This window comes from Loxodonta africana, chromosome X, assembly GCF_030014295.1.
Source record: "Loxodonta africana isolate mLoxAfr1 chromosome X, mLoxAfr1.hap2, whole genome shotgun sequence".
Taxonomy (NCBI): domain Eukaryota; kingdom Metazoa; phylum Chordata; class Mammalia; order Proboscidea; family Elephantidae; genus Loxodonta; species Loxodonta africana.
This window is the reverse complement of record NC_087369.1, coordinates 65,077,558-65,104,559: the sequence shown is the minus strand read 5'-3', so window position 1 is coordinate 65,104,559 and position 27,002 is coordinate 65,077,558. Positions and strand designations below refer to the sequence as shown.

At 37.9% G+C, this 27,002-nt stretch overlaps 1 protein-coding gene across 1 annotated transcript in view; it reads left to right on the top strand.

Annotated features, from left to right (window-relative positions):
* The window catches only part of LOC111747763 (serine/threonine-protein kinase WNK3-like), a 37,981-nt gene extending 19,301 nt beyond the window's left edge, over positions 1 to 18,680 (top strand). Inside the window, exons 4-5 of the mRNA XM_023539341.2 lie at positions 13,659 to 13,775; positions 18,415 to 18,680. Coding sequence (XP_023395109.2) covers positions 13,659 to 13,775; positions 18,415 to 18,588 — 291 coding nt within the window. The 3' untranslated portion in view covers positions 18,589 to 18,680. The remainder of the gene's footprint in view (positions 1 to 13,658; positions 13,776 to 18,414) is intronic.
* The last annotated feature ends 8,322 nt before the right edge of the window (positions 18,681 to 27,002 follow it).

The window sequence follows — 27,002 nt, the reverse complement described above, 5'->3', positions numbered from 1 at the left end:
TTACTCTTTTGGTGAAGTCTTTGGATAAGCATATGTGTTTGATTTTTAGGACTTACCAGTTATCTAGTTTCTCTTCTGCATTGTTAGTCATGTTTTATATACTGTTGATGCCATGTATTAGGGCTCCTAACGTCCCTATTTTTTCTTCCGTGAACTTTATCATTTGAGATTTTATGTTAAGGTCTTTGATCCATTTTGGGTTTATTTATGTGCATGGTGTGAGGTGTGAGTCTTGTTTCATTTTTTTATAGGTGGATATCCAGTTATGCCAGCACCATGTGTTAAAAAAGACTGTCTTTTCCCCCATTTAATTGACTTAGGGCCTTTGTCAAATATCAACTGCTCATATGTGGATGGATTTATGTCTGGATTCTCAATTCTGTTCCGTTGGTCTGTGTATTTGTAGTTTTATCAGTACCAGGCTGTTTTGACTACTGTGGTGGTATACTAAAACCTAAGGCCCACTGCCGTCGAGTTGATTCTGACTCATAGCGACCCTCTAGGACAGAGCAGAACTGCCCGATAGAGTTTCCAAGGAGCACCTGGCGGATTCGAACTCCCGACCTCTTGGTTAGCATCTGTACCACTTAACCAGTACGCCAACAGGGTTTCTTGTGACGGTGTAATAGGTTCTAAAATCAGGTAGAGTGAGGCTTCCCAATTTGTTTTTCTTATTCAGTAATGCTTTATTTATTCGGGGCCACTTTCCCTTCCATATGAAGTTGATGATTTCTTTCTCAATCTCATTAAAAAATATGATTGGAATTTGGATCATAATTGCATTGTATCTATAGATCGCTTTTGGTAGAATAGACATTTTTACAACGTTAAGCCTTCCTATCCATGAGCAAGGTATGTTTTTCCAATTATGTAGGTCTCTTTTAGTTTCTTGTAGAAGTGTTTTGCAGTTTTCTTTGTATAAGTCTTTTACACCTCTGGTAAGATTTATTCCTAAGTATTTTATCTTCCTGGGGGCTACTGTAAATCGTATTGATTTGGCGATTTCCTCTTCGATGTTCTTTTTGTTAGTGTAGAGGAATCCAACTGATTTTTGTATGTCTATCTTGTATCTGGATGCTCTGCTGCACTATTAGTTTCAGTAGTTTTCCTGTGGATTCTTTAAAGTTTTCTGTGTATAAGATCATGTCCTCTGCAAAAGGAGATAATTTTACTTTTTCCTTGCCAATCTGGATGCCATTTATTTCTTTATCTAGCCTAATTGCTCTGGCTAGGACGTAAAACACAATGCTGAATAAGAGTGGTGATAACAGGCATCCTTGTCTGGTTCCCGATCTCAAGCGGAATGCTTTCAGACTCTCTCCATTTAGGATGATGTTGGCTTTGTAAAAGTGCCCTTTATTCTGTTGAGGAATTTTCCTTCTATTCCTGTTTTGCTGAGAGTTTTTATCATGAATGGGTGTTGAACTTTGTCAAATGCCTTTTCTGCAGAAATTCATAAAATCATGTGATTCTTGTCTTTTGTTTTATTTACATGATGGATTACATTAATTGTTTTTGTAATGTACAACCATCCCTGCATACCTGGTATGAATCCCACTTGGTCATTGTGAATTATTTTCTTAATATGTAGTTGAATTCTGTTGAGGGTTTTTATATCTAAGTTCATGAGGGATATAGGTCTGTAATTTTCTTTTTTTGTGGTGTCCTTACCTGGTTTTGATATCAGGGATACGCTGCCTTCAAAGAATGAGTTTGGGAGTGTTCCGTCCTTTCCTATGCTCTGAAATACCTTTAGTAGTAGAGGTGTTAATTCTTCTCTGAATGTTTGGTAGAACTCTGCAGTGAAGCCGTCTGGACCAGGGCTTTTTTTGTTGAGAGTTTTTTGATTACCTTTTCAATCTCTTCTTTTGGTATGGGTCTATTTAGTTGTTCTACCTCTGTTTTTGTTAGTTTAGGCAGGCAGTGTGTTTGTAGAAATTTATCCATTTCTTCTAGGTTTACAAATTTGTCAGAATACAATTTTTCCTAGTTATCTGATATGATTCTTTCATTTTCAGTTGGGTCAGTTGTAATATCGCCCATCTCATTTCTTATTTGGGTTATTTGCCTCCTCTTCTGTTTTTCTTTTGTCAGTTTGGCCAGTGGTTTATCAATTTTGTTAATTTTTTCAAAGAACCAGCTTTTGGTCTTGTTAATTTCGATTGTTTTTCTGTTTTCTATTTCATTTAATTCTGCTCTAATTTTTATTATTTGCTTTCTTCTGGTGCCTGAAGGTTTCTTTTGTTGCTCTCTTTCTATTTGTTCAAGGTTTAGCGATAATTCATGGATTTTGGGCCTATGCTCTTTTTGTAGGTGTGCATTTGTTCATATAAATTGACCTGTGATTACTGCTTTCTCTGTGTGCCAGTGGTTCCGATAGGATATGTTTTCATTGTCATTGGATTCAGTAAAAATCTTTATTCCATCCTTAATGTCTTCTATAACCAGTCTTTTTTGAGCAGGGTGTTGTTCTATTTCCAAGTGTTTGATTTCTTTTTCCAGCTTTTTCTCTTATTGATTTCTACTTTTATGGCCTTATGGATAGAGAAGATGCTTTGTAATCAGTGTTTTGGATTCTGCTAAGGCTTGCTTTATGACCTACTACGTGGTCTATTCTAGAGAATGTTCCATGTGCACTAGAAAAGAAAGTATACTTGGTTGCTGTTTGGGTGGAGTGTTCTGTCTATGTCTATAAGGTCAAGTTGGTTGATTTAGGCATTTAGGTCTTCCGTGTCTTTATTGAGCTTTTTCTGGATGTCCTGATCTTCACCAAAAGTGGTGAGTTGAAGTCTTCTACTATAATTGTGGCGCTGTGTATCTCACTTTTCAATCCTGTTAGAGTTTGCTCTATGCAAATGCAGCCCTGTCATTGGGTGCATAAATATTTAATATGGGTATATACTCCTGATATATTGTCCCTTTGATCATTATATAGTGTCCTTTCTTACACTTTGTGGGGGATTGAACTTTAATGTCTGTTTTGTCAGAAATTAATATTGCCACTCCTGCTCATTTTTGATTGTTGTTTGCTTGAGATATTCTTTTCCATCCTTAGAATTTTGGTTTCTTTGTGTCCCCAAGTCTAAGATGTGTCTCTCATAGGCAGCATATAGACAGATTGTGTTTTCTTATCTATCCTGCCAGTCTCTGTCCCTTTATTGGTGCAATTAGTCCATGTACATTCAGCATAATTATGGATAAGTATGAATTTAGTGCTGTCATTTTGATGTCTTTTTTTGCGTGTTGTTGACAGTTTCTTTTTCCACTTAATTTTTTGTGCTGAGTAGTTTATATGTTGTCTTTTCCTCTTACTCGCTTTTGTTGATTTTTTTTTTCTGCTGAGTCATTATTTTTTGCTGTATTTTATTTTGATGCATAGGATAGTTAATCTCCTTTGTGGATACCTTAATATTTACCACTGCTTTTCTACGTTTAAAGCTGTCCTTTATTCCTTTATATTGCCTTGTCTTCCTCTCCATATGAAAGATCTGTGACTACATTTCTTAGTCCCTCTTTGTTGTTTTAATGTTGTCTTCTTTTACATGATACCAAAGCTGTTTCCCTGTTTTGAGTGTTTTTTTATCTTGATTTATTTTTGTGATTTCCCTGTCTGGGTTGACATCTGATTGCTCTGTCCAATGTCCTAGTCTTGGGTTGATACCTGATGTTATTGATTTTCTAACCAAAGAACTCCCTTTAGTATTTCTTATGGATTTGATTTGGTTTTTGCAAATTCCCTAAACTTCTGTTTATCTGGAAATGTCCTGAATTCACCTTCATAATTGAGAGGCAGTTTTGCTGGATATATGATTCTTGGCTGGAAGATTTTTTCTTCAATGCTTTATATAAGTCACCCCATTCCCTTCTTGCCTGCGTGGTTTCTGCCAAGTAGTCCAAGCTTATTCGTATTGACTCTCCTTTGTGGGTGACTTTTCATTTATCCCTTGCTGCTTAAAATTCCCTCTTTGTCTTTGGTTTTGGCAAGTTTTATTATAATATTCCTTGGTGACTTTCTTTTAAAATCTACCTTATGTGGAGTTTGATGAGCATCTTGGATAGATATCTTCTAATCTTTCATGATATCAGGGAAGTTTTCTGCCAACAAGTCTGCAGCAATTCTCTCTGTATTTTCTGCTATCCCTCCCTGTTCTGGTACTCCAGCCACTCCTAGGTTGGTTATTTCTCTTGATAGAGTACCACGTGGTTCTTAAGCTTTCTTCATTTTTTAAAATTCTTTTATCTGATTTTTCTTCAAATATTGGTGCCAGGTGCTTTATCTTCAAGCTTACCAATTTTGCCTTCCCATTCCTCAGTTCTTCTCCTCTGACTTTCTATTGAATTGTCTAATTCTGTAATTTGATTGCTAGTTCTGAATGTCTGATTGCTGTCTATGGATTTTTGCAGGTTGTTAAATTTTTCATTATTTTCTTGAATCACCTTTTTAATTTCTTCAGCTGCCTTATCTGTGTGTTCCGTGGCTTGTTCTGCGTATTGCCTGATCTCTTGAAGGATTGTGTGTATTAATCTTTTGTATTCTGCATCCAGTAATGCAAGGAAGGCACTTTCATCTAGTAGATCACTTGATTCTTTGTTTTGAGAGCTTGTTGAACCAGACATGGTCTGTTTATTTATGTGATTTGATACTGACTGTTGTCTCTGAGCCATCTGTAAGTTATATTAATTTTATGTTTACTTATTTTATGATAGCTTGTTTATTTTGCTTTGATATGCCCAAGTGGATTGCTTTAGTGAGCTAGCTTGATTATTTTTGCCTTTGAAGCTCTGACTTCCTGTCACCAGATGGCTAGAGCTGTTATCAGATATATCAGTCTTGGAGTCCATTCACTTTTCTTGTATGGATTCAGCTCTGGTGTGTGGTACAGGCTCTGCCCTACGGTATTAGAGGGTAGGGGTGTTTGGCGTAGGTACCGGTATCCAGTTTCAGCAGGGGATCACGCACTGAACAAGGCTTGGGGCTGAGAATCATCTCCCTAGTGTCTCTGAGGAAAGCACATTCCTGTTCCCTAGAGTGTAGAGGTGGGTGTGTTGTGAAGACGGACCATGGGCACCCAGTGTTTTTGGTTGTAAGGACTGGGAGGTACCAGTTATCCTTGGACCCCTGTTGCAGGAGGCTGGGCGACCTGAGTGGAGCCACCAGTCCTTAGGCCCCTGATGTGCATAGGTGAGAATCCTGTTTAGTAGGCAAAGCAATGTCAAACATCAAACACCCACCTCTCTACTGCCCAGCTGAAACAGTTGCAGTCTGTGAAGAAGGGCCTAATCTCCCAAAATAGGCCCACACATGTCCATGCAGAGGGGAAGGGTATTCAAAGTTACGGACCGTTTATGTCTGGATAGGAGCCGCTTCTGTCCTGAAATCCTCAGGTTAGTGGAGGTGGCAAATTGTCTTTTCCCCCAGTTGTGAATTTTTTCCTTCTCGAAGGCCGGTTGAATGGTTCCCAGCACTCAATAGGGCCTATCTCTGGCCCAGGGGAATCAACAGCCTCTGAAGCCGGCTTGGGGGCAGGGGGCATGGTAAAATATCCGCAAGTACTTAGTTTTTCCCGAGAGTGCCATTCTTTTCTGGTTCCGGAGGTGAGAGTACACTGTGTGGCTGGCTGCTTCTCCCTGAGGAAAATGGAATCGAACGCTACCACTCGCCTGCCGCAGCCACTCCTGGGAGTGGTACCTGAGGGATCCTAGTGATTCATGTCCAACAAGTCCTCTTCGCTTCTGAATCATCTCTCCCTCCCCCTGCCGCTCATTCCATTTTCTAACTTTGCCTTTGCTGTTCAGGGCTCCTAGCTTGTCAGAAATATAATCGTTTCAGTATTTTCGGGGGGGTCTTTGTTGTAAGAGGGGTCGTTGGAAGCTTCTGCCTATTCCGCCATCTTGGCCCTGCCTCTGCATACATCTATTGATTATTTCCTTATGATAGATTTGTAAGTGGAATCAGCGCGTCAAAGAATATAACAATTTTTAAAAAATAATTTTTATTGTGATTTAAGTGAAAGTTTACAAATCAAGTCAGTCTGTCACATATAAGCTTATATATACCTTACTCCATACTCCCACTTACTTTCCCTCTAATGAGTCAGCCAGCTTCCTCCTTCCAGTCTCTCCTTTTGTGACGATTTTGCCAGTTTCTAACCCTCTCTACCCTCCCATCTCCCCTCGACAGGAGATGCCCACACAGTCTCAAGTGTCCACCTGATACAAGTAGCTCACTCTTCATCAGCATCTCTCTCCAACCCATTGTCCAGTCCCTTCCATGTCTGATGAGTTCTCTTCGGGAATGGTTCCTGTCCTGGGCCAAAAGAAGGTTTGGGGACCATGACCGCCGGGATTCTTCTAGTCTCAGTCAGACCATTAAGTCTGGTCTTTTTATGAAAATTTGGGGTCTGCATCCCACTGTTCTCCTGCTCCCTCAGGGGTTCTCTGTTGTGCTCCCTGTCAGGGCAGTCATCGGTTGTGGCCGGGCACCATCTAGTTCTTCTGGTTTCAGGATGATGTAAGTCTCTGTTCATGTGGCCCTTTTTGTCTCTTGGGCTCATAGTTATTGTGTGACCTTGGTGTTCTTCATTCTCCTTTGCTCCAGCTGGGTTGAGACCAATTGATGCATCTTAGATGGCCGCTTGTTAGCATTTAAGACCCCAGACACCACACTTCAAAGTGGGATGTAGAATGTTTTCATAATAGAATTATTTTGCCAATTGACTTAGAAGTCCCCGAACCCCCACCCTTGCTTCGCTGACCTTTGAAGCATTCAGTTTATCCCGGAAACTTCTTTGCTTTTGGTCCAGTCCAGTTGAGCTGATCTTCCGTGTATTGAGTATTGTCCTTCCCTTCACCTAAAGTAGTTCTTATATAACTAATCAGTAAATAATCCTTTCCCACCCTCACTCACACCCCCCTTCGTAACCACAAAAGTATGTGTTCTTCTCAGTTTATACTATTTCTCAAGATCTTATAATAGTGGTCTTATACGATATTTGTCCTTTTGCCTCTGACTAATTTCACTCAGCATAATGCCTTCCAGGTTCCTCCATGTTATGAAACGTTTCAAAGATTCCTGACTGTTCTTTATCGATGCATAGTATTCCATTGTGTGAATATACCATAATTTATTTAACCATTCATCCATTGATGGACACCTTGGCTGCTTCCAGCTTTTTGCTATTGTAAACAGAGCTGCAATAAACATGGGTGTGCGTATATCTGTTCGTGTGAAGGCTCTTATTTCTCTAGGGTATGTTCCGAAGAGTGGGATTTCTGGGTTGTATGGTAGTTCTATTTCTGTTTAAGATAACGCCAGATAGATTTCCAAAGTGGTTGTACCATTTTACATTCCCACCAGCAGTTTGTAAGAGTTCCAATCTCTCCGCCGCCTCTCCAACATTTATTATTTTGTGTTTTTTGGAGGTCAAGTTGATTGATTGTAGCAATTAGGTCTTCTGTGTCTCTATTGAGCTTCTTACTGGAAGTCCTGTCCTTCTCCGAAAGTGGTGTGTCGAAGTCTCCTACTATAATTGTGGAGGTGTCCATCTCACTTTTCAGTTCTGTTAAAGTTTGTTTTATGTATCTTGCAGCCCTGTCATTGGGTGCATAAATATTTAGTATGGTTATATCTTCCTGATCAATTGTCCCTTTTATCATTATGTAGTGTCCTTCTTTATCCTTTGTGGTGGATTTAACTTTAATGTCTATTTTGTCCGAAATTAATATTGTTACTCCTGCTCTTTTTTGTTTGTTGTTTGCCTGATATATTTTTTCCATCCTTTGAGTTTTAGTTTGTTTGTGTCTCTAAGTCTAAGGTCTGTCTCTTGTAGGCAGCATATAGACGGACCGTGTTTCTTTATCCAGTCTGAGATTCTCTGTCTCTTTATTGGTGCATTTAGTCCATTTACATTCAGCATAATTATAGATAAGTATGTGTTTTTTTTTAGTGCTGTTATTTTGATGCCTTTCTATGTGCGTTGTTGACAATTTCATTTTTCCACTTATTTTTTGTGCTGAGACGTTTTCCATTGTAAATTATGTGTTCCTCATATTCATAGTAATTGAATTTCTGTTTGCTGAGTCATTATGTTTTTCTTGGTTTTATTTTGAGTTATGGAGTTGTTATACCTCTTTGTGGTTACCTTAATATTTACCCCTGTTTTTCTAAGTGAAAACCTAACTCGTATTGTCCTATATCGCCTTGTTTCCCTCTCCATTTGGCAGTTCTATGCCTCCTGTATTTAGTCCCTCTTTTTGATTATTGTGATCTTTTACATATTGACTTCAATGATTCCCTGTTTTGAGTATTTTTTTCTTTTTAAAATTAATCTTAATTTGTTTTTGAGATTTCCCTATTTGAGTTGATATCAGAATGTTCTGTTCTGTGACCTTGTGTTGTGTTGGTATCTGATATTATTGATTTTCTGACCAATTTCCTTTAGTATTTCTTGTAGCTTTGGTTTGGTTTTTGCAAATTCTCTAAGCTTGTGTTTATCTGTAAATGTTTTAATTTCACCTTAATATTTTTTTATTTGAGAGAGAGTTTTGCTAGATATATGATCCTTGGCTGGCAGTTTTTCTCCTTCAGTGCTCTATATATGTCAACCCATTGCCTTCGGGACTGCATGGTTTCTGCTGAATAGTCTGAACTTACTGATTCTCCTTTGTAGGAGACCTTTCTTTTATCCCTGACTGCTTTTAAAATTTTCTCTTTATCTTTGGTTTTGGCAAGTTTGATGATAATATGTCTTGGTGATTTTCTTTTTTGATCAATCTTATACGGGGTTCAGTGAGCATCTTGGATAGATATCCTTTCGTCTTTCATGATGTCAGGGAAGTTTTCTGCCGACAGATCTTCAGCTATCCTCTCTGTATTTTCTGTTATCCCTCCCTGTTCTGGGACTCCAAGCACACCCGAGTTATTCTTCTTGATAGTGTCCCACATGATTCTTAGGGTTTCTTCATTTTTTTTAATTCTTTTATCTGATTTATTTCAGGTATATTGGTGTCAATTCCCTTGTCCTCCAGGTCCCCCACTCTTCATTCCAATTGCTCGAGTCTGCTCCTATGACTTCTTATTGAGGAATATAACGATTTTTAAAGTTTCTAAATGTATGTTGCTATGTCGGTTTCTAGAAAGGTTGGACTAGTTTATATTTCTCTTATGGTGCAACTTCTTCTCCTAAAGAGTCATTTGTGGGGGTGAGAGAGTTTTGGAAGTGAATGACTTTATTTAGATGTTTTCATTGTCCATAAGTATAGTGATTTTTTACTTTTTTTCCTTTCTTAAAAAGTTGTGTTTTATCTAGAAAGAATCCCAACAAAAATACAGAAGAGCTAAAGGGCACAATCAGCCACCTTGACTTCATAGACATATATAGGACACTCCACCCAACAACTGCAAGGTACACATTCCCTTCCAACACACATGGAACATTCTCCAGAAGAGACCACATATTAGGGCACAGAGAAACCTTCAACAAATCCAAAACATTGAAGTAATACAAAGTATCTTCCCTGACTGCAACACCATCAAAGTAGAAATTAACAACAGGAAGAGCAAAGAAAAAAAAAACTCAGTTCCATGGAAACTGAATAACACCCTTCTTTAAAATCACTGGGTAATGGAAGAAATCCGAGATGAAATTAAAAAATTCCTAGAATCAAATGAGAATGAAAATGCATCATACCAAAACCTTTAGGACACAGCAAAGGCAGCCCTCAGAGGTCAATTTATAGCAATACATGCACGCATCAGAAACGAAGAAACGGACAAAAGCAAAACATTAGCTTCACAACTCAAACAAATAGAGAACAGCAAAAGAAGCCCACAGCCACCACAAGAGAGGAAATAATGAAAATCAGAGCAGAAATAAATGAAATAGTGAATAGGAAAACAATAGAATCAACAAAACCAAAAGTTTGTTCTTTAAAAGGATCAACCAAATCGACAAGCCACTGACAAAATTGACAAAAGAAAAATGGGAGAGAACAGAAATAACCCAAATAAATGAAATGGGGGATATTACAGCAGACCCAACTGAATTAAAATGGATCATGACAGAGTATTATGAAAAACTAGACTCCAACACATTTGAAAACCTAGAGGAAATGGACAAATTTCTAGAAACACACTACCAACCCAAACTAACACAAATCGATATTGAAAATCTGAACAGACTTATAACAAGAGAAGAAATTGAAAAGGTAATTTAAAAAAACTTCCAACAAAAAAAAAGCCCTGGCCCAGATGGTTTCACTAGAGAATTCTACCAAACATTCAGAGAAGAGCTTACACCAGTGCTACTCAAAATATTTCAGAACATACAGAAGGAAGGGATACTTCCGAATTCATTCTATGAAGCCAGCATAACCCTGATACCAAAACAAGGCAAAGACGTCACAGAAAAAGAAAATTATAGAGCAATATCTCTTATCAATATATCTTATCAATATAGATGCAAAAATTCTCAACAAAATTCTAGCCAATAGAATTCAGCATCATATCAAAGAATTAAGACACCACAACCCAGTAGGATTCATATTAGATATGCAAGGTGGACACATTAGAAAATCAGTCAGTGTAATAAACCACATAAATAAAATGAAAGAAAAGAATCACATGATCACCTCAGTAATGGAGAAAAGGCGTTCGAGAAAGTCCAACACCCATTCCTGATAAAAACTCCCAATTAAATAGGTATAAAAGGGAAATTTCTCAACATAATATGGCGCATCTATGCAAAACCAACCTCCAGCATCATTCTTAATGGCGAGAGACTAAAAACATTCCCCTTGAGAACAGGAACAAGACAAGGATGCCCTTTATCACCACTCCTATTTAACATTGTTCTGGAAGTCCCAGCTAGAGCAATAAAGCAAGAAAAATAAAAAACCATCCAAATTGGTAATGAAGGAGTAAAACTGTCCCTTATTGCAGATAATATGATACTATACATAGGAATCCCAAAGACTCCCTATACAATGAAAACTACAAAACACGACTGCAAGAAACCAAAAGAGACCTACATAAATGGAGAAACATAACATGCCCATGGCTAGGTAGACTCAACATTGTGAAAATGACATTTCTACCCAAAGGTATTCACAAATACAGTGCAATCCCAATCCAAATACCAACAACATTCTTTAAAGAGATGTAAAAACTAATCATTGATTTTATATGGGAAGATAAGAGACCCCAGATAAGTAAAGCACTGTTGCAGAAGAAGAATAAAATAGGAGGACTCACAGAACCTGACCTCAGAACCTACTATACAGCTACGGTAGTCAGAACAGCTTGGTACTGGTACAACGACAGATACCTTGATCAATGGAACAGAATTGATAACCCAGATGTCAACCCATCCGCCTGTGGTCACCTGATCTTCGACAAGGGCCCAAAGTCCATCAGATGGGGAAAAGATAGTCTTTTTAATAAATGCCATTGGCAAAACTGGATGCCCACCTGCAAAAAAATGAAACAGGACCCATATCTCACACCATACACAAAAACTAATTCAAAATGGATCAAAGACCCAAATATAAAGCAAAAAACTAATAAAGTTTGTAAAATAAAAAATAGGATCAACACTAGAGACACTAATACTCGGCATTAACAGGATACAATCCATAGCCAACAACACACAAACTCCAAACTCCAGAAGATAAACTAGGTAACTGGGATCTTCTAAAAATTAAACACTTATGCTCATCAAAAGAATTTACAGACAGAGTTAAAAGAGCACCTAAAGACTAGGAAAAAATTTTGGCTAGTACAAATCAGACAAAGGTCTAATCTCTCTAATCTATAGGAAAATCCAGCACCTCTACAACAGAAAGATAAATAATCGAATTAAAAAATGGGTGAAGGAAATGAACAGACACTTCACCAAACAAGCCATTCAAGTGGCTAACAGACACATGAGGAAATGCTAGAGATCACTAGCCATTAGAGAAATACAAATCAAAACCACAATGAGATACCATCTCACTCCAGCATTACTGGCTCGAATAAAAAAAACAGAAAATAACAAATGTTGGAGAGGGTGCGGGGAGATTGGAACTCTTATGCATTGCTGGTGGGAATGGAAAATGATAAACCATTTTGGAAAATGATATGGCGCTTCCTTAGAAAGCTAGAAATAGAAATACCATATGATCCAGCAGTCTTCCTCCTGGAAATATATCCTAGAGAACTAAGAGTCGTCACACGAATAGAGACATGCACACCCATGTTCATTGCAGCATTGTTCACAATAGCAAAAAGATGGAAACAACCTAGATGCCCATGAACAGATGAATGGATAAAGAAACTATGGTACATACATGGAATGGAGTATTACACAACGATTAAGAACCATGATGAATCTGTGAAGCATCTCATAACATGAATGAATCTGGAGGGCATTATACTGAGTGAAATAAGTCAATCACAAAAGGACAAATATTGTATGAGACCATTACTGTAAAAACTCATGAAAAAGTTTACACACAAAAAGAATCTTTGATGGTTAAGAGGGAGGGGAGGAACGGGGATGAAAAACACTAAATAGACAATAGATAAATGGTGACTTTGGTGAAGGGTAAAACAGTGCACAATTCTGAGAAAGCCAGCACAACCCGTACAAGGCAAGGTCATGGAAGCTCCATAGACACATCCAAACTCCCTGAGGGACTGAATTGCTGGGATGAGGGCTATGGGGACTGTGTTCTCTGGGAACATCTAGCTCAATTGGCATAGTTTATGAAGAACATGTTCTACATTCTACTTTGACGAGTAGCATCTGGAGTCTTAAAAGCCTGTGTGCGGCCATCTAACGTACTCCACTGGTCTCACCCCTTTGGGAGCAAGACAGAATGAAGAAAACTGAAGAAACAAGGGAAAGATTAGTCCAAAGGACTAATGTACCACAACTACCACAGCATCTACCAGACTGAGTCCTGTACAGCGAAATGGTACCTGGCTACCACCACTGACTGTTCTGACAGGGAGCACAATAAAGGGTCCCAGACAGAGCTGGAAAAAATGTAGAACAAAACTCTAACTTACACAAAAAAAGAGACCAGACTTACTGGCCTTACAGAGACTGGAGAAACCCCGACAGTATGGCTCCCAGACACCCTAAAAGCTACTCTTGAGATTCATGCTTCAGCCAAAGATTAGAGAGGCCCATAAAACAAAACGAGACCAAAGAGGCACAACAGCCCAGGGGCAAGGACTAGAAGGCAGGAGGTGACAGGAAAGCTGGTAATAGGGAACCAAGGTCGAGAAGGGTGAGTGTTGACATGTTGTGGGGTTGTTAACCCATGTCATAAAACAGTATGTGTACTAACTGTTTAATGAGAAGGTAATTTGTTCTGTAAACCTTAATGTAAAGTACAATGAAAAAGAAAAAAAAAAGTTGTGTTCACTTCTCTTTCCCACTAACACAGGATCACATTCCTAACTCATTTTTTGCTAAGTAATTTGAGCTTCTTAGCTTTGTCACAGAATGACAGTTTAGGTAGTACTTCACCAAGGGAAAAACGATCTTTTTAGATTCTGAACCATTTAAACCATTTCCCCCATGTATTGTAGTGAATTCATCTAGATCTTCCCTGCACAATTTGCATGGAGAAGACAATGACATTTAAACTGGTAAAATGTTTGTGCTCAGGTGTCGACCTCTGGAGACAACATGGTGGAGTGTCAGCTGGAGACACACAACAACAAGATGGTCACCTTTAAGTTTGATGTTGATGGTGATGCTCCAGAGGATATTGCAGACTATATGGTAAGTACAATAAAGCGAAACTATTTCCCTTCAGAATTTTCTGCCTCTTTTTCACCCTAACTCTCCCCCCTTTTATTCAGAGCCATCTTCTTTTTAGTGTCCTGTTTTTTAAATTTTGTACAGGCCAAAGAGTTTATGATCAAGGGTGACTCACTACATCTCCTCTGGATTAAATTTATTTATCTGGAAAATATAAAGGAGGGGTAGCTCATTAAGAGATAATCTAGATGAGTGGTTCTTTCTGGCTGCTTGTTAAAATCATCTGAAGAGCTTTTTAAAAACAATCCCATTTTTTGAGTCCCTAATTAAAGCTGAATCTATGGAAGTGGGGCCTAAGCCTCAATAGTTTGTAAAGCTCCCTGGATGAGTCTAATGTGTACTAACATCCTGCATATAGGTGCTCAAATTATTTCATCATTTTATTTAGTTTTCATATTTTCTTTGAATTGTTTGAACTGCCCCATCGGGTTTCCAAGGTTGTAGAAGCAGACTGCTGCATCTTTCTTCCAAGGAGTAACTGGTGGGTTTGAACCACTAACTTTTTGGTTAGCAGCTGGGTGCTTAATGACTGCATCACCAGGGGCCCTCTTTGAATTGTTAGGCTTCAGTTAGTATTTTCCCCTTTTTTGTTGAGTTTGGGCTAGGGTGGCAGGGAGAATGTATAAATGTTTTTCTTACTGCCAATTTTCATTGAATATGCATTCCTTGTCAAGCAGAATTAAACATTTTAAATGTTAATCATTATGTCAGTTCTGCCTCATGTTAAACACAGTATTTTCTGAACTTTCTCTTCATGGGTGTTTCCCATGAATGTTTAATCCTCATATAAGATGTTCTGGACCATTTTTTAACATCTTTTGAGGTGTTTGATTTTGTGATTTAAAAGCTTTTGAGTTTAGCCATCCTAATTTTAAACATATACGTTGTCTCAGTTATGGTCTTCAAATGACAATCCATATATCAAAAACCAAACTTGTTGCCGTTGAGTCAATTCCGAATCATAGAGACCCTATAGGATAGAGTAGAACTTCCCATAATGTTTCCGAGTGCCTGATGGAATTCAAACCGCCTTCCTTTTTTTTTTTTTCATTTTGGTTAGCAGCCATAGCTCTGGTTAGCAGCCTTAGCTCTTAACCACTGCACCAGCAGGGTTTCCAAGCCATATATACAACCCTAGATTTTTTTTTAATGCTGATTTCTTTAATAGGTATTGCCAATCTCACAAGTGTCTGTGGTGTCAAAATTGTTGTTATTGTTGTTGTTAGGTGCCACGTCTCTTCCAACTCATAGCAACCCTATGCACAAGAGAATGAAACACTGCCTGGTTGTGTGCCATCCTCACAATCATTGTTCTACTTGAGCCCATTGTTGCAGCCAGTGTCAATCCATCTCGTTGAGGGTCTTCTTTTTTTTGCTGACCCTCTACTTTACCAAGCATGATGTCACTCCCCAGGGACTGATCCCTCCTCATAACATGTCCAAAGTATATGAGACGTATTCTCACCATCCTTCCTTCTAAGGAACATTCTGGTTGTACTTCTTCCAAGGCAGGATTGTTCGTTCTTTTGGCAGTTCATGGTATATTCAGTTTTCTTCACCAACACCACAATTCAAAGATGTCAGTTCTTCTTTAGTCTTTCTTATTCATTGTCCAGCTTTCACATGTATGAGAGGTGATTGAAAACACCATGGCTTGGGTCAGGCGCACCTTAGTCCTCAAGGTGACATCTTTGCTTTTCAACTCTTTAAAGAGGTCTTTTGCAGCAGATTTGTCTGATGCAATGCATCTTTTGATTTCATTACTGCTGCTGCTATGGACGTTTATTGTGGATCCAAGTAAAATGAAATCCTTGACAACCTCAATCTTTTCTCCATTTATCATGATGTTGTTTATTGGTCCAGTTGTGAGGATTTTGGTTTTATGTTGAGGTGTAATCCACACTGAAGCTGTGGTCTTTGAGCTTCATCAGTAAGTACTTCAAGTCCTGTTCACTTTCAGCAAGCAAGGTGGTGTCATCTGCATAACACAGGTTGTTAATGAATCTTCCTCCAATCCTTAATGCCCCGTTCTTCATATAGTCCAGCTTCTTGGATTATTTGCTCAGCATACAGATTGAATAGGTGTGGTGAAAGGATACAACCCTGATGCACAGGTTTCCTGACTTTAAACCAATCAGTATCCTCTTGTTCTGTCCGAACAACTGCCTCTTGATCTATGTACAGATTCCTCATGAGCACAATTAAGTGTTCGGAATTCCTGTTCTCCACAATGTTATCCATAATTTGTTCTGATCTACACAGTCGAATGCCTTTACACAGGTAAACATCTTTCTGGTATTCTCTGCTTTCAGCCTGGATCCACCTGACTGACATCAGCAGTGATATCCCCAGTTCTATGTCCTCTTCTACATCCGGCTTGAATTTCTGTCAATTTCCTCTTGATATACTGCTGCAGCCACTTTTGAATGATCTTCAGCAAACTTTTGTTTGCATGTGATATTAATGATATTGTTCACTAATTTCCGCATTCGGTTGGATCACCTTTCTTGGGAATGGACATAAATATGGGTCTCTTCCAGTTGATTGGCCAGGTAACTGGCTTTCAAATTCTTGGCATAGACAAGTGAGCACACCTAGCGCTGCATCCATTTGTTAAAACTTCTCAGTTGGTATTCTGTCAGTTCCCAGAGCCCAGTTTTTCGCTAATGCCTTCAGTGAAGCTTGCTCCTCTTCCTTCAGTACCATCAGTTCCTGATCACATGTTACTTCCTGAAATGGTTGAACATCGACCAGTTCTTTTTGGTGTAGTGTCTCTGTGTATTCCCTCCAGCTTCTTTTGATGCCTCCTGCATCATTTAATATTTTCTCCATAGAATCGTTCAGTATTGCAACTCCAAGCTTGAATTTTTTCTTCAGTTCTTTCAGCTTGAGAAATGCCAAGAGTTTTTGTCCCTTTTGGTTTTCCATCTCCCGGTCTTTGCACACGTCATCATAATACTTTACTTTGTCTTCTTGAGTCTTTGAAATCTTCTGTTCAGCTCTTTTACTTTATCATTTCTTCCTTTTGCTTTAGGTACTCGACATTCAAGAGCAAGTTTCAGAGTCTCTTCTGATATCCATTTAGGTCTTTTCTTTCTCTCCTGTCTTTTTAATGACCTCTAGCTTTCTTCATGTATGATGTCCTTGATGTCATTCCACAATTCATCTGGTCTTTGGTCATCAGTGTTGAACATGTCAAATCTATTCTTGAGATGGTCTCTAAATTCAGGTGGAATATGCTCAAGGTTGTATTTTGGCTCTCATGGACTAGTAATTTTCTTCAGTTTCAACTTAAACTTGCATATGAGTAAGTGATTGTCTGATCTGCAGTCTGCCCCGGCCTTGTTCTGACTGATGATATTGAGCTTTTCCATCATCTCTTTCTACAGATGTAGTTGATTTGATTCCTTTGTATTCCATCCGGCAAGGTCTCTGTGTATAGTCGCCGTTTATGTTGGTTTAAAAAGGTATCTGCAGTGAAGAAGTCATTGGTCTTGCAAAATTAAGTCATGTGATCTCAAGCATGGTTTCTACTCAATAAGGCCATCTTTTCCAACTACTTAGCCTTCACCGTTGTTTACAAGTTTTGCATTCCCATCATCAGTAATTATCAGTGCATTCTGTTGCATGTTCCATCAATTTCAGGCTGCACAATTTGATAAAAATCTTCAATTTCTTCATCTTTGTCCTTAGTTGTTGATGTGAAAATTTGAATGAAAAATAGTTGTATTAACTGGTCTTTCTCGTAGCTGTATGGATATTATCCTATCATTGACAGTGTTGTACTTCAGGATAGATCTCGAACTGTTCTTTCTGACGATGAATATAATGCCATTCCTCTTCAAGTTTTCATTCCCGGCATAGTAGACCATGTGATTGTCTGATTCAAAATGACCAATACCAGTCCAGTTCAATGCCTAGGATATCGATCTTTATGTATTCCATTTCATTTTTGATAATTTTCATTTTTCCTCGATTCATACTTTGTACATACCAGGTTCTGATTATTAATGGATGTTTGCAGTGGTTTCTTCTCATTTTGAGTCATGGCACATCAGCAAATGAAGGTCTCAAAAGCTTGACTACATCCATATCATTAAGGTCTACTCTACTTTGAGGAAGCAGCTCTTCCCCAGTCATCTTTTGAGTGCCTTCCAACCTGAAGGGCTCATCTTCCAGCACTGTATCAGACAGTGTTCCGCTGCTATTCATAAGGTTTTCACTGGCTAACTCTCTTCAGAATTAGACCTCCGGGTCCTTCTTCCTAGTCTGTCTTAGTCTGGAAGCTCAGCTGAAACCTGTCCACCATGGTTGACCCTGCTGATATTTGAATACCACTGGCATAGCTTCCAGCATCACAGCAACATACAAGCCCCCACAATACGACAAACTGATAGATATATGGGGGGGTTGTCAAAATAGAAACAATAATTTAATGTGTTGTGTGGCATTTTATTACTTGTGTTTGTTAACTCTGTTGTGGCATTTGGACCTAAATGTTCAATTTTAAAATTGTTCTTCATTGTGGTCATCATTGATGCAATATTTAATTTTGAAGAAACTAAGTTCATTTTCATAATTAGAATTACTTTTTTGGCAGGTTGAAGATAACTTTGTGCTGGAAATTGAGAAAGAAAAATTTGTAGAAGAATTGAGGGCTATTGTAGGTCAAGCCCAGGAGATCCTTCATGTCCAATTTGCTGCAGAAAGAGCCATTGGAGTTGACTCTATTACTGTGGAATCCAACAGTAACCAAGTAAGAGCAATTATTTAGTAAATAGGTCTTCTTGGTTATATATCAGGAGCTTCTTTATTTATATATTCATTTTTAATTCAGACAGGATCATCTGAACAAGTACAGATAATTTCTGCATCCACTCAAACCACCAGTAAGTATATTTAATAAAATTTACCGTTTGGCTTTTGAAGCGAGACGTTTGGAAACTTTAATTTACAGACCGTCTTTGGAAAAGATATTAGCCAATAAAGGAGTTGATAAATTGTTAATGTAGGTTCTCCCACATCTTGAAATGACCTTATAACCCAGAAGTAAGAAACCATTCTCCAAATTTCTTCCAAGTACTGGTTTTCTGTATCATTAACTTATTTCTGATTTGTCATATGGTGTTACCAGAAAAGCCGTCACAGTACTGATGTCTTTTAACAGCTTAACTGTTTGAAACTTAACTTGTAAGTTTTTTCTTCCCCTGATATGAGAGGGACAGAAACTTTCTAATTGAAATCATTATGTTCTAAGTTTGCCACATATTTTAATAGTCATTCATATCTTGATTTCATTTCACTAGTGATCTTCCTTAACCTGCTGTCATCACTGATAAGTTTTTATAAATCAGATACTGGATAAACTGTCAGGGACTGAAATGGGGTGTTCTGTTTTCTTTCCTGATTACTTCATATCTTTGTTCTTCTCAGCTCTGGTCATGGATATATTAGGAGTATCTGGGAGAGGGAAAAGGGCCATAGACAAATGAAGCTCTCTCAAGGAATTATATTGACATGAAGAGGCAAAATGTGGTGTAGGAGTAATGGAACCAGATGCCATTAACCTGAAATTTAGTTTGACTGTGTTAGTATGTGTCTTAATCATCTAGTGCTGCTATAACAGAAATACCACACGTAGGTGGCTTTAACAAAAAGACATTTATTTTCTCACAGTCTAGTAGGCTAGAAGTCCAAATTCAGGGCATCAGCTCCAGGGGAAGGCTTTCTCTGTCTGTCGGCTCTGGAGGAAGGTCCTTGTCATCAATCATCCCCTGGACGAGGAGCTTCTCCATGCAGGAACCTTGAGTCCAAAGGATGCACTCTGCTCCTGGCATTGCTTTCTTGGTGGAATGAGGTCCCCCCATCTGTCTACTTGCTTCTGTCTTTTATATCTCATAAGAGATTGGCTTAAGATGCTATCTAATCTTGTAGATCTCATCAGTGTAACTGCTGCTAATCCATCTCATTAAATCATAGTGATAGGATTTACAACACAGGGAAATTACATCAGATGACAAAGTGGTAGATAATCATACAATACTGGGAATCATTACCAAGCCAGTTTGACAGATACTTTGGTGGGACACAATTCAATCCATGACAGTATGCCTGGATCCTGTGTCTTATTTGCCTGGTCTGGGCAAGTTTCTGGCTGACAACATAGGGTAAAATATAAAAGAGAGTTACTTATTTGAATAAATTTACAAAGTAGGAGTAAAGGTGTAGGTGTTTATTTTATTTTTTTTAAAAAACCAGCATACAACAAAATTGACTTTTTTTGGTGAACAGTTCTGTGAATTTTAATACTCGCCCAGGTTTCTTTAATCACCAGCATAATCAGGATACAGAATAAAAGATACAGGTTTTAATGGAAAAAGGTGCTTTCCATTTTTTCAAAAAAGGCCTTACTTCTAATCGCTGTTGATACAGTATTTGTTTCAGTAAAGTCTAAAATCCTACTCTAAAGATATCTTGTGCTTAGGTCATTAGACTGTCAGGTTGCAGGGCCTGGTCTTATAAATTACACATATCCTAGTGCTGTTGGAAGTAGAAGTATAAGACAAAATGGTGTTTTAAAATAGTTTCCTTAGTAAGGTGAAAAAATTGATAGTTACTTAATAATGTGTTCATTTTTTTCTACAGATGAGTCTGCCCCTCAGTCATCCCCAGTTGGTCGGTGGCGATTCTGTATCAATCAAACAATAAGAAATCATGAGGCTCAGTCTCCTCCTCTTCAGCATTCTCTGTCTATAGTTCCTGGGCTACAGCCACTTTATAGTAAGTTTTAATACTCTGGCAGCTTTATCCAGACTCTGAGGAATGGAGATGTAAAATATATACCATATCTTTAACTTGTTTTCCTGAGTGCTTTATGCTTGTAAGAATTTTCATGAGCTTTTTTGAGTACATTAATATTAGGATTTTACTTAAACTACTTTTAATGTAATATTTATGAGATAAAGAAAGTTTTTTTTCTTTGACAGATTGAATTCTGTATATTTCGAGTCTTATTTACAAGAGTACTTTCACACAGGTTCTCATTTGCCTTTTGTTCTTCCTATCTCTGTTGAGTTTTGGTACCAGTCCATGCTTCGAACTTACTAATACATGCTCATCCATTCTTTGTTATTATTTCAGGTCAGAGAAACACAAGTAATAAGGAAATATCACAAGACACACTGCCCACTATAGAAAATAATCCATGCCAGCATGCACTTTTTACCTTCGAGTCAGAACACAAGGATTTAGTTGATGGTAAGATTTCTGAATATGCTAGTGTAGAAACTGAGCAGCCAGCTCTACTTTATCAAGTGGAAGATGACAGGCAGATATTGGCACCAGTTACTAGTAGTTCCAGTTATACTACTACTTCAGTTTGTGCCATTCCAGTTGAATGTGAGGGATTCACCAACCAGGCATGCATATTCCTACCTGTGTATCCGTATCGTCAAGCTGCCAGTCAAGCTGATATACTTATGACCCATCCCGGAGAGTCAACCCAGATTGCTGGTAACTCTCTTACAACTCCAGCATTTATGTCTGATCAAAAGCCTCAATCCTTATTGGTACAGCAGCCAACTGTGGATGCAGAATTTATTTACCAAGAAGGAGAAACCACAGTGAACACTGAAGCAAGTTCTCTTAAAACAGTCATTCCCACTCAGACCCCAGGCCTTGAACCAACTACCTTTCTACCTACGACTATCCTGGAATCAGATGGGGAAAGACCTCCAAAAATGGAGTTTGCAGACAACCGAATTAAAACTCTGGATGAAAAATTAAGAAACTTGCTCTATCAGGAGCATAGTATATCTGTCATCTATCCTGAGAGTCAGAAGGATACCCAAAGCATAGACTCTCCATTTTCTTCCTCTGCTGAAGATACACTGTCCTGTTCAGTGCCAGAAGTCATAGCCATCAGTCACTGTGGAATTCAAGATAGTCCTGCACAATCCTCTAATTTTCAGGAGAGAGGCTCTAAGATTCTGTCCAATGTGGCTGTGAGTCAGCCTGCTAACCTATCAGTGTTCAAAAGGGACCTGAATGTGATAACTTCTGTGCCCAGCGAATTGTGTTTGCATGTAAGTACCATTCTTTCTAACCAATTTCTTATCATCTGCTTATGCTTTTAAAGCAATGCCTTTTCTAAAATTCTGTGCTTTGAAGTGCAGTTATCTATCACAAAATTCTGAGGTCACAGGTATTTAAGAAGGCCACGACTTACTCTGCAGGTACCCAGAACTGCTCAGTAGAGATGGCAGAACTGTCTTTGGTAAGAGAGCCCTTTGGTAAATTAACTAGGAACTTATAAGCAATATCTGTATTTATTAATGACAGGAAAGAAACTGATTTATGGATTGTTTTAGTGGGTAGGAAGAACTTTTAGATTTCCACTTAAAATGCCTGTTATTAGTTTTCTTTTCATTCTTTTTTTTAAATTTAACATAACAAACAAAAAAACTCGTTGCCATCAAGTTGATTCCAACTCATAGCAACCATATAGTACAGAGTAGAACTGCCCCATAGGGTTTCCAAGGAGCAGCTGGTGGATCCGAACTGCCGACCTTTTGGTTAGCAGCTGAGCTCTTAACCACTGTGCCACCAGGGCTCCATAAATTTAATATAATAACCTTTTATTTTATACCTTCCTCAAGGCAGTGGCTGAGGACATACACAAGGATAGAGAATGACATGCCCTTGATGCCAAAAGACATAGTTGAGTGGAGTAGATGATATTCACAAATGACTGCTTTGAAGGATAGGATGTAAGAAATACTCAAAAAGAGGTATAAATACACAAGAACTAGGTATTACTTCTAGTTGGATGAGAATCAGGAAACATTATGGGCTGGGCCTACCCAGATAGATTTTTATTAGAAATGGAAGGTGGAAGAATATTATAGCACACTTTCATTAATTTTCAGTTCCATTAAATAAGACATGCTAGATAGCTTCTTATTTTTTTAAATGATATTTCATTGTGTTTTCAGTGAAGGTTTACACAGCAGTTTAGGTTCCCATTCAACAATTTCTACACACGTTGTTCAGTGACATTGGTTACATTCTTCACAATGTGTGAACATTCTCATCATTTCCGTTCTAATGGTTCCATTTCCATTAATCTAGTTTGCCTGCCCCCTTACATTCTCCTCTTAGCCTTAAAGTAATTGTTGACCGTTTGGTCTCATATAGGTGATTTTTTAAAGGAGCGTGGTACTCACGGGTGATATTCTTTGTTTTGTGAGCTAATCTGTGATTCAGCTATGCGGTGACCTCAGGGGTTAGTTTTGGTTCAAGGTTTAAAGAATATCTCAGGGCAGTAGTCTCAGGGAGTTCTCAAGTCTCAACCAGCCTAGTAAGCCTGAATTTTTTTAAGAATTTGAGATTCTGTTCTACATTTTCTCCCCTTCTGTCAAGGTCCATCTATTGTGACCCTGATCAGAGTGGTCGGTAGTGGTAGCCAGGCACTATCTAGTTCTTCTGGTCTCAGGGTAGATGAAGCCATGGTTTGTGTAGACTATTAGTCCTGTAGACTAGTTTCTTCTTTGAGTCTTTGGTTTCCTTTGTTCTCTTTTGTTCCGGAAGAGTGAGACCAATAGCTATACCTTAGATGGCCGCATGCACGGTTTTAAAACCCCAGACACTACTCTCCAAACTAAGATGTAGAATATAAACTTTATGAACTATATATTATACCAACTGACCGAGTTGTCCCATGAGACTGTGGTCCTAAGCCTTCAAACCATAAAACCAATCCCGTAAAATGTTTGGTTATGTCTAAGAAATATCCATAACTGTAACCTCTGTATTTTATTATATATGTGAATATATATGCAGGCACACACACACATACATATACATAGGCATACACCTCTATATACACACGGAAACCATGGAGGCATAGTGGTTAAGCACTACAGCTCGTAACCAAGAGGTCAGCCATTCGAATCTACCAGGCACTCCTTGGAAACTCTATGGGGGCAGTTCTACTCTGTCCTATTGGGTCACTATGAGTCGGAATCAACTCAATGGCAACGAGTTTGGTTTTGGTTTTATATATATACACATATATATACTTACATACGTAGATAGGTACCCCTAACATATATTTTTTGGTTGTCGTTGCTATTTGTTGCAAAATTATATATGCCACAGCAATTACCCAAAGGTCCTTTTTTCTTGTGTACATTTTAGTGACATCCTTTACCTTCATCAAACTGTGTACCCTTCACCCTCATTTGGTGTTTCCTTTCCCATCACCAAATATAATAAGTGTCTACTATCTAGAGGGAAATCCTGGTGGAGTAGTGGTTAAGTGTTATGGCTGCTAACCAAAAGGTCAGCAGTGTGAATCCACCAGACACTCTTTGGAAACTCTAAGAGGTAGTTCTACTCTGTCCTATAGGGTCACTATGAGTCAGAATCAACTTGAAGGCAATGGGTTTGGTTTTTGGACTATCTAGAGAGTGAATCCCCCACTATCCCCCTCCCCACCCACCCCTGGCAACCACTGATGAACGTAAGTTTCTGTATATTTATCTATTCATGTCATTTCATAAAAGTGGGAACATATGATATTTGTTTTTTGTGATTGGCTTATTAAACCCAACATAATGCCCTCCAGGTTCATCCACATTGTATGATGTTTCGGGAACTCATTTTTTCTTTTCTTTTTTTTTAATTTAACTTTTTTTGTTTTAATGTATTTGAAAAATACAAAAGGAAAGTAAAAATCATCCAATGTGACTTTTCTTTAGTTTACACAGATCTATCTACATACATAATCACAACTTTTTATTCACAAAAATAGGATCATGCTATGTACAAATTGGTGTGCAACTTTATTTTTTCATTTAACAGTATATCATAGACATCTTTTGAAATCTTTATCACAGTATCTCTTTATTATTGCTATTATTATATAAGTAAGATATGGTTGTACCTAAAGTAATATATACCTTACCCCCTCCAACCCATAGACTTAAAAAAAATAGACAGTTATTAATAAATCTTTCCAGATATGGTTTTAATAAATATATACTTATATATTTATTATTTATATAGAAATATATACATATTATATATTTATATAGATATACCTCTTTGTTGTTCTTGTCAGGTACTATTGAATTGATTCTGACTCATAGTGACTCCATGTGACAGAATGGGTTTTCTAGGTTGTAATGTTATGGAAACAGATCACTAGGTCTTTATCCCATGGAGCTGCTGGGTTGGTTCGAAATGCCAAACTTTTGATTAGCAGCCGAGTACTTAACCATTGTTCCACCAGGGATCTTAACCTGTATGTCCTGTTTTGCATTTTTATTTTTTCACTTAATATTTTACGAGTATCTATCCATGTCGGTACACATGGTTCTGACTTACTTAACTTTTTAAGACTAGTGTATAATATTTCATTGAATACATATAATTTAAAAATTTATTTTTTATAAACTAGTCATTTTAAATTCTAGAATTAATGTGTAAATACAAATGCAATTCAGAAGGATAGAAAATGAAAAGTAATAGTTATGTTAACACCCACCACACTTACCTTGTCCCAATCCACAGGCATTGTTAAGTTCCTGGTTTTAATTCGTGTGGTCATTGTCATTAATAACTTGTAAATGATGTACTTATTCATCTGTTTCTTTAATCTTATTAATTTTAAGCAATACTTATTGCCTCAGTGCTATGAACCGAACCCACTGCTGTTGAGTTGGTTCCGACTCATAGGTCCTATAGGACAGAGTAGAACTGCCCCATAGGGTTTCTAAGGCTACAAATCTTTACAGAAGAAGACTGCCACAACTTTCGCCCACAGAGCAACTGGTGAGTTCAAACTGCTGACCTTTTCGTTAGCAGCCAAGTGCTCAACCACAGCGTCACCAGGGCTCCTTAAAAAAAACAAACCAAACCTATTGTTGTCAAGTTGATTCCGACTTAGCAACGCTATAGAAAATTATTGTATTTTCCCTTTTTTCCACTTTTCTTTCCCCACACCTCCTAATTTTTATTACTCATATTACCGTTTTAATATTGGCAAAGTTTATAACATTTACATTCTGTTCTGTAACAATTGGTGGTTTTTCCGTAGGTTGATTCTAAGAATTGAAAATCAATGAACAACATTTATATTATGATCATGTCCGTTGTCCAGTGATCAAATAATGTAATTAAAAACGATAAAAATGAAATATAGTTCTCTGTCATTTAAATTTTACTATTCAAGGTAGACTCAAGTGTCAAGGTCAAGAGGATTATTTTATATGCTTCAAGTGTCCATTGCTACATCTGGACCATACTGGTGTCCTAGAATTTCTTTTTTTTTTTTTCCCACCCTTTAATGCTTCAGTGAGTAATATTTTCAAATATACTAGATAGGTGATTGGTTTAGTATTTTTTTGTATGTCCAAACATGTTTTTATTTTCCTTTACACTAGATTGATTTAAGTGCAGAATGGTAAAATCACAATTTTTTTCCTTTCAAAATTTAGAAGACATTGTTTCACTGTATTTTAGCCTCCAGTGTTGCTTATGAGAGTGATGTCAGTTTCATTATCATTCATTTGTAGGTAAACTGTTTTTACTATAAAAAAAACAAAACCAAACCCATTGCTGTTGAGTCAGGTCCGACTCATAGCGACCCTATAGGACAGAGTAGAAGTGCCCCACAGAGTTTCCAAGGAGCACCTGGTAGATTCGAACTGCAGACCTTTTGGCTAGCAGCAATAGCACTTAACCACTACGCCACCAGGGTTTCCGTTTTTACTATAGACCAGTACTATCCCATAGTACTTTCTACGATGCAGAAAATGTTCTGTGTCTGTGCTATCCAATAGGGCAGCCACTAACCACCTGTGACTATTAAGCACTTGAAATGGGGCTAGTATAACTGAGGAATTGAATTTTTAATTGTTTAATTTTAAATAGTTAAAATTTAAACTGCCACGTGTGGTAACTACTGTATCGAATACCACAAGTCTAGAGGTTTATCTTGGAGTTCTGAAATTTTTTCAGTATGTGTATAGGTATGTTGTTTTTCCATTCATTCTGTACATTACTGTTTGTGGGCCCTTTGAGTTTGAAGATATATGTCTTTCTTCAGCGCAAATAAACTTTATTTCTGTTTCTTTATTGTCTTTCTTCTTTCCTTATAGAACTTATCGGAGATATTTGGCCTTC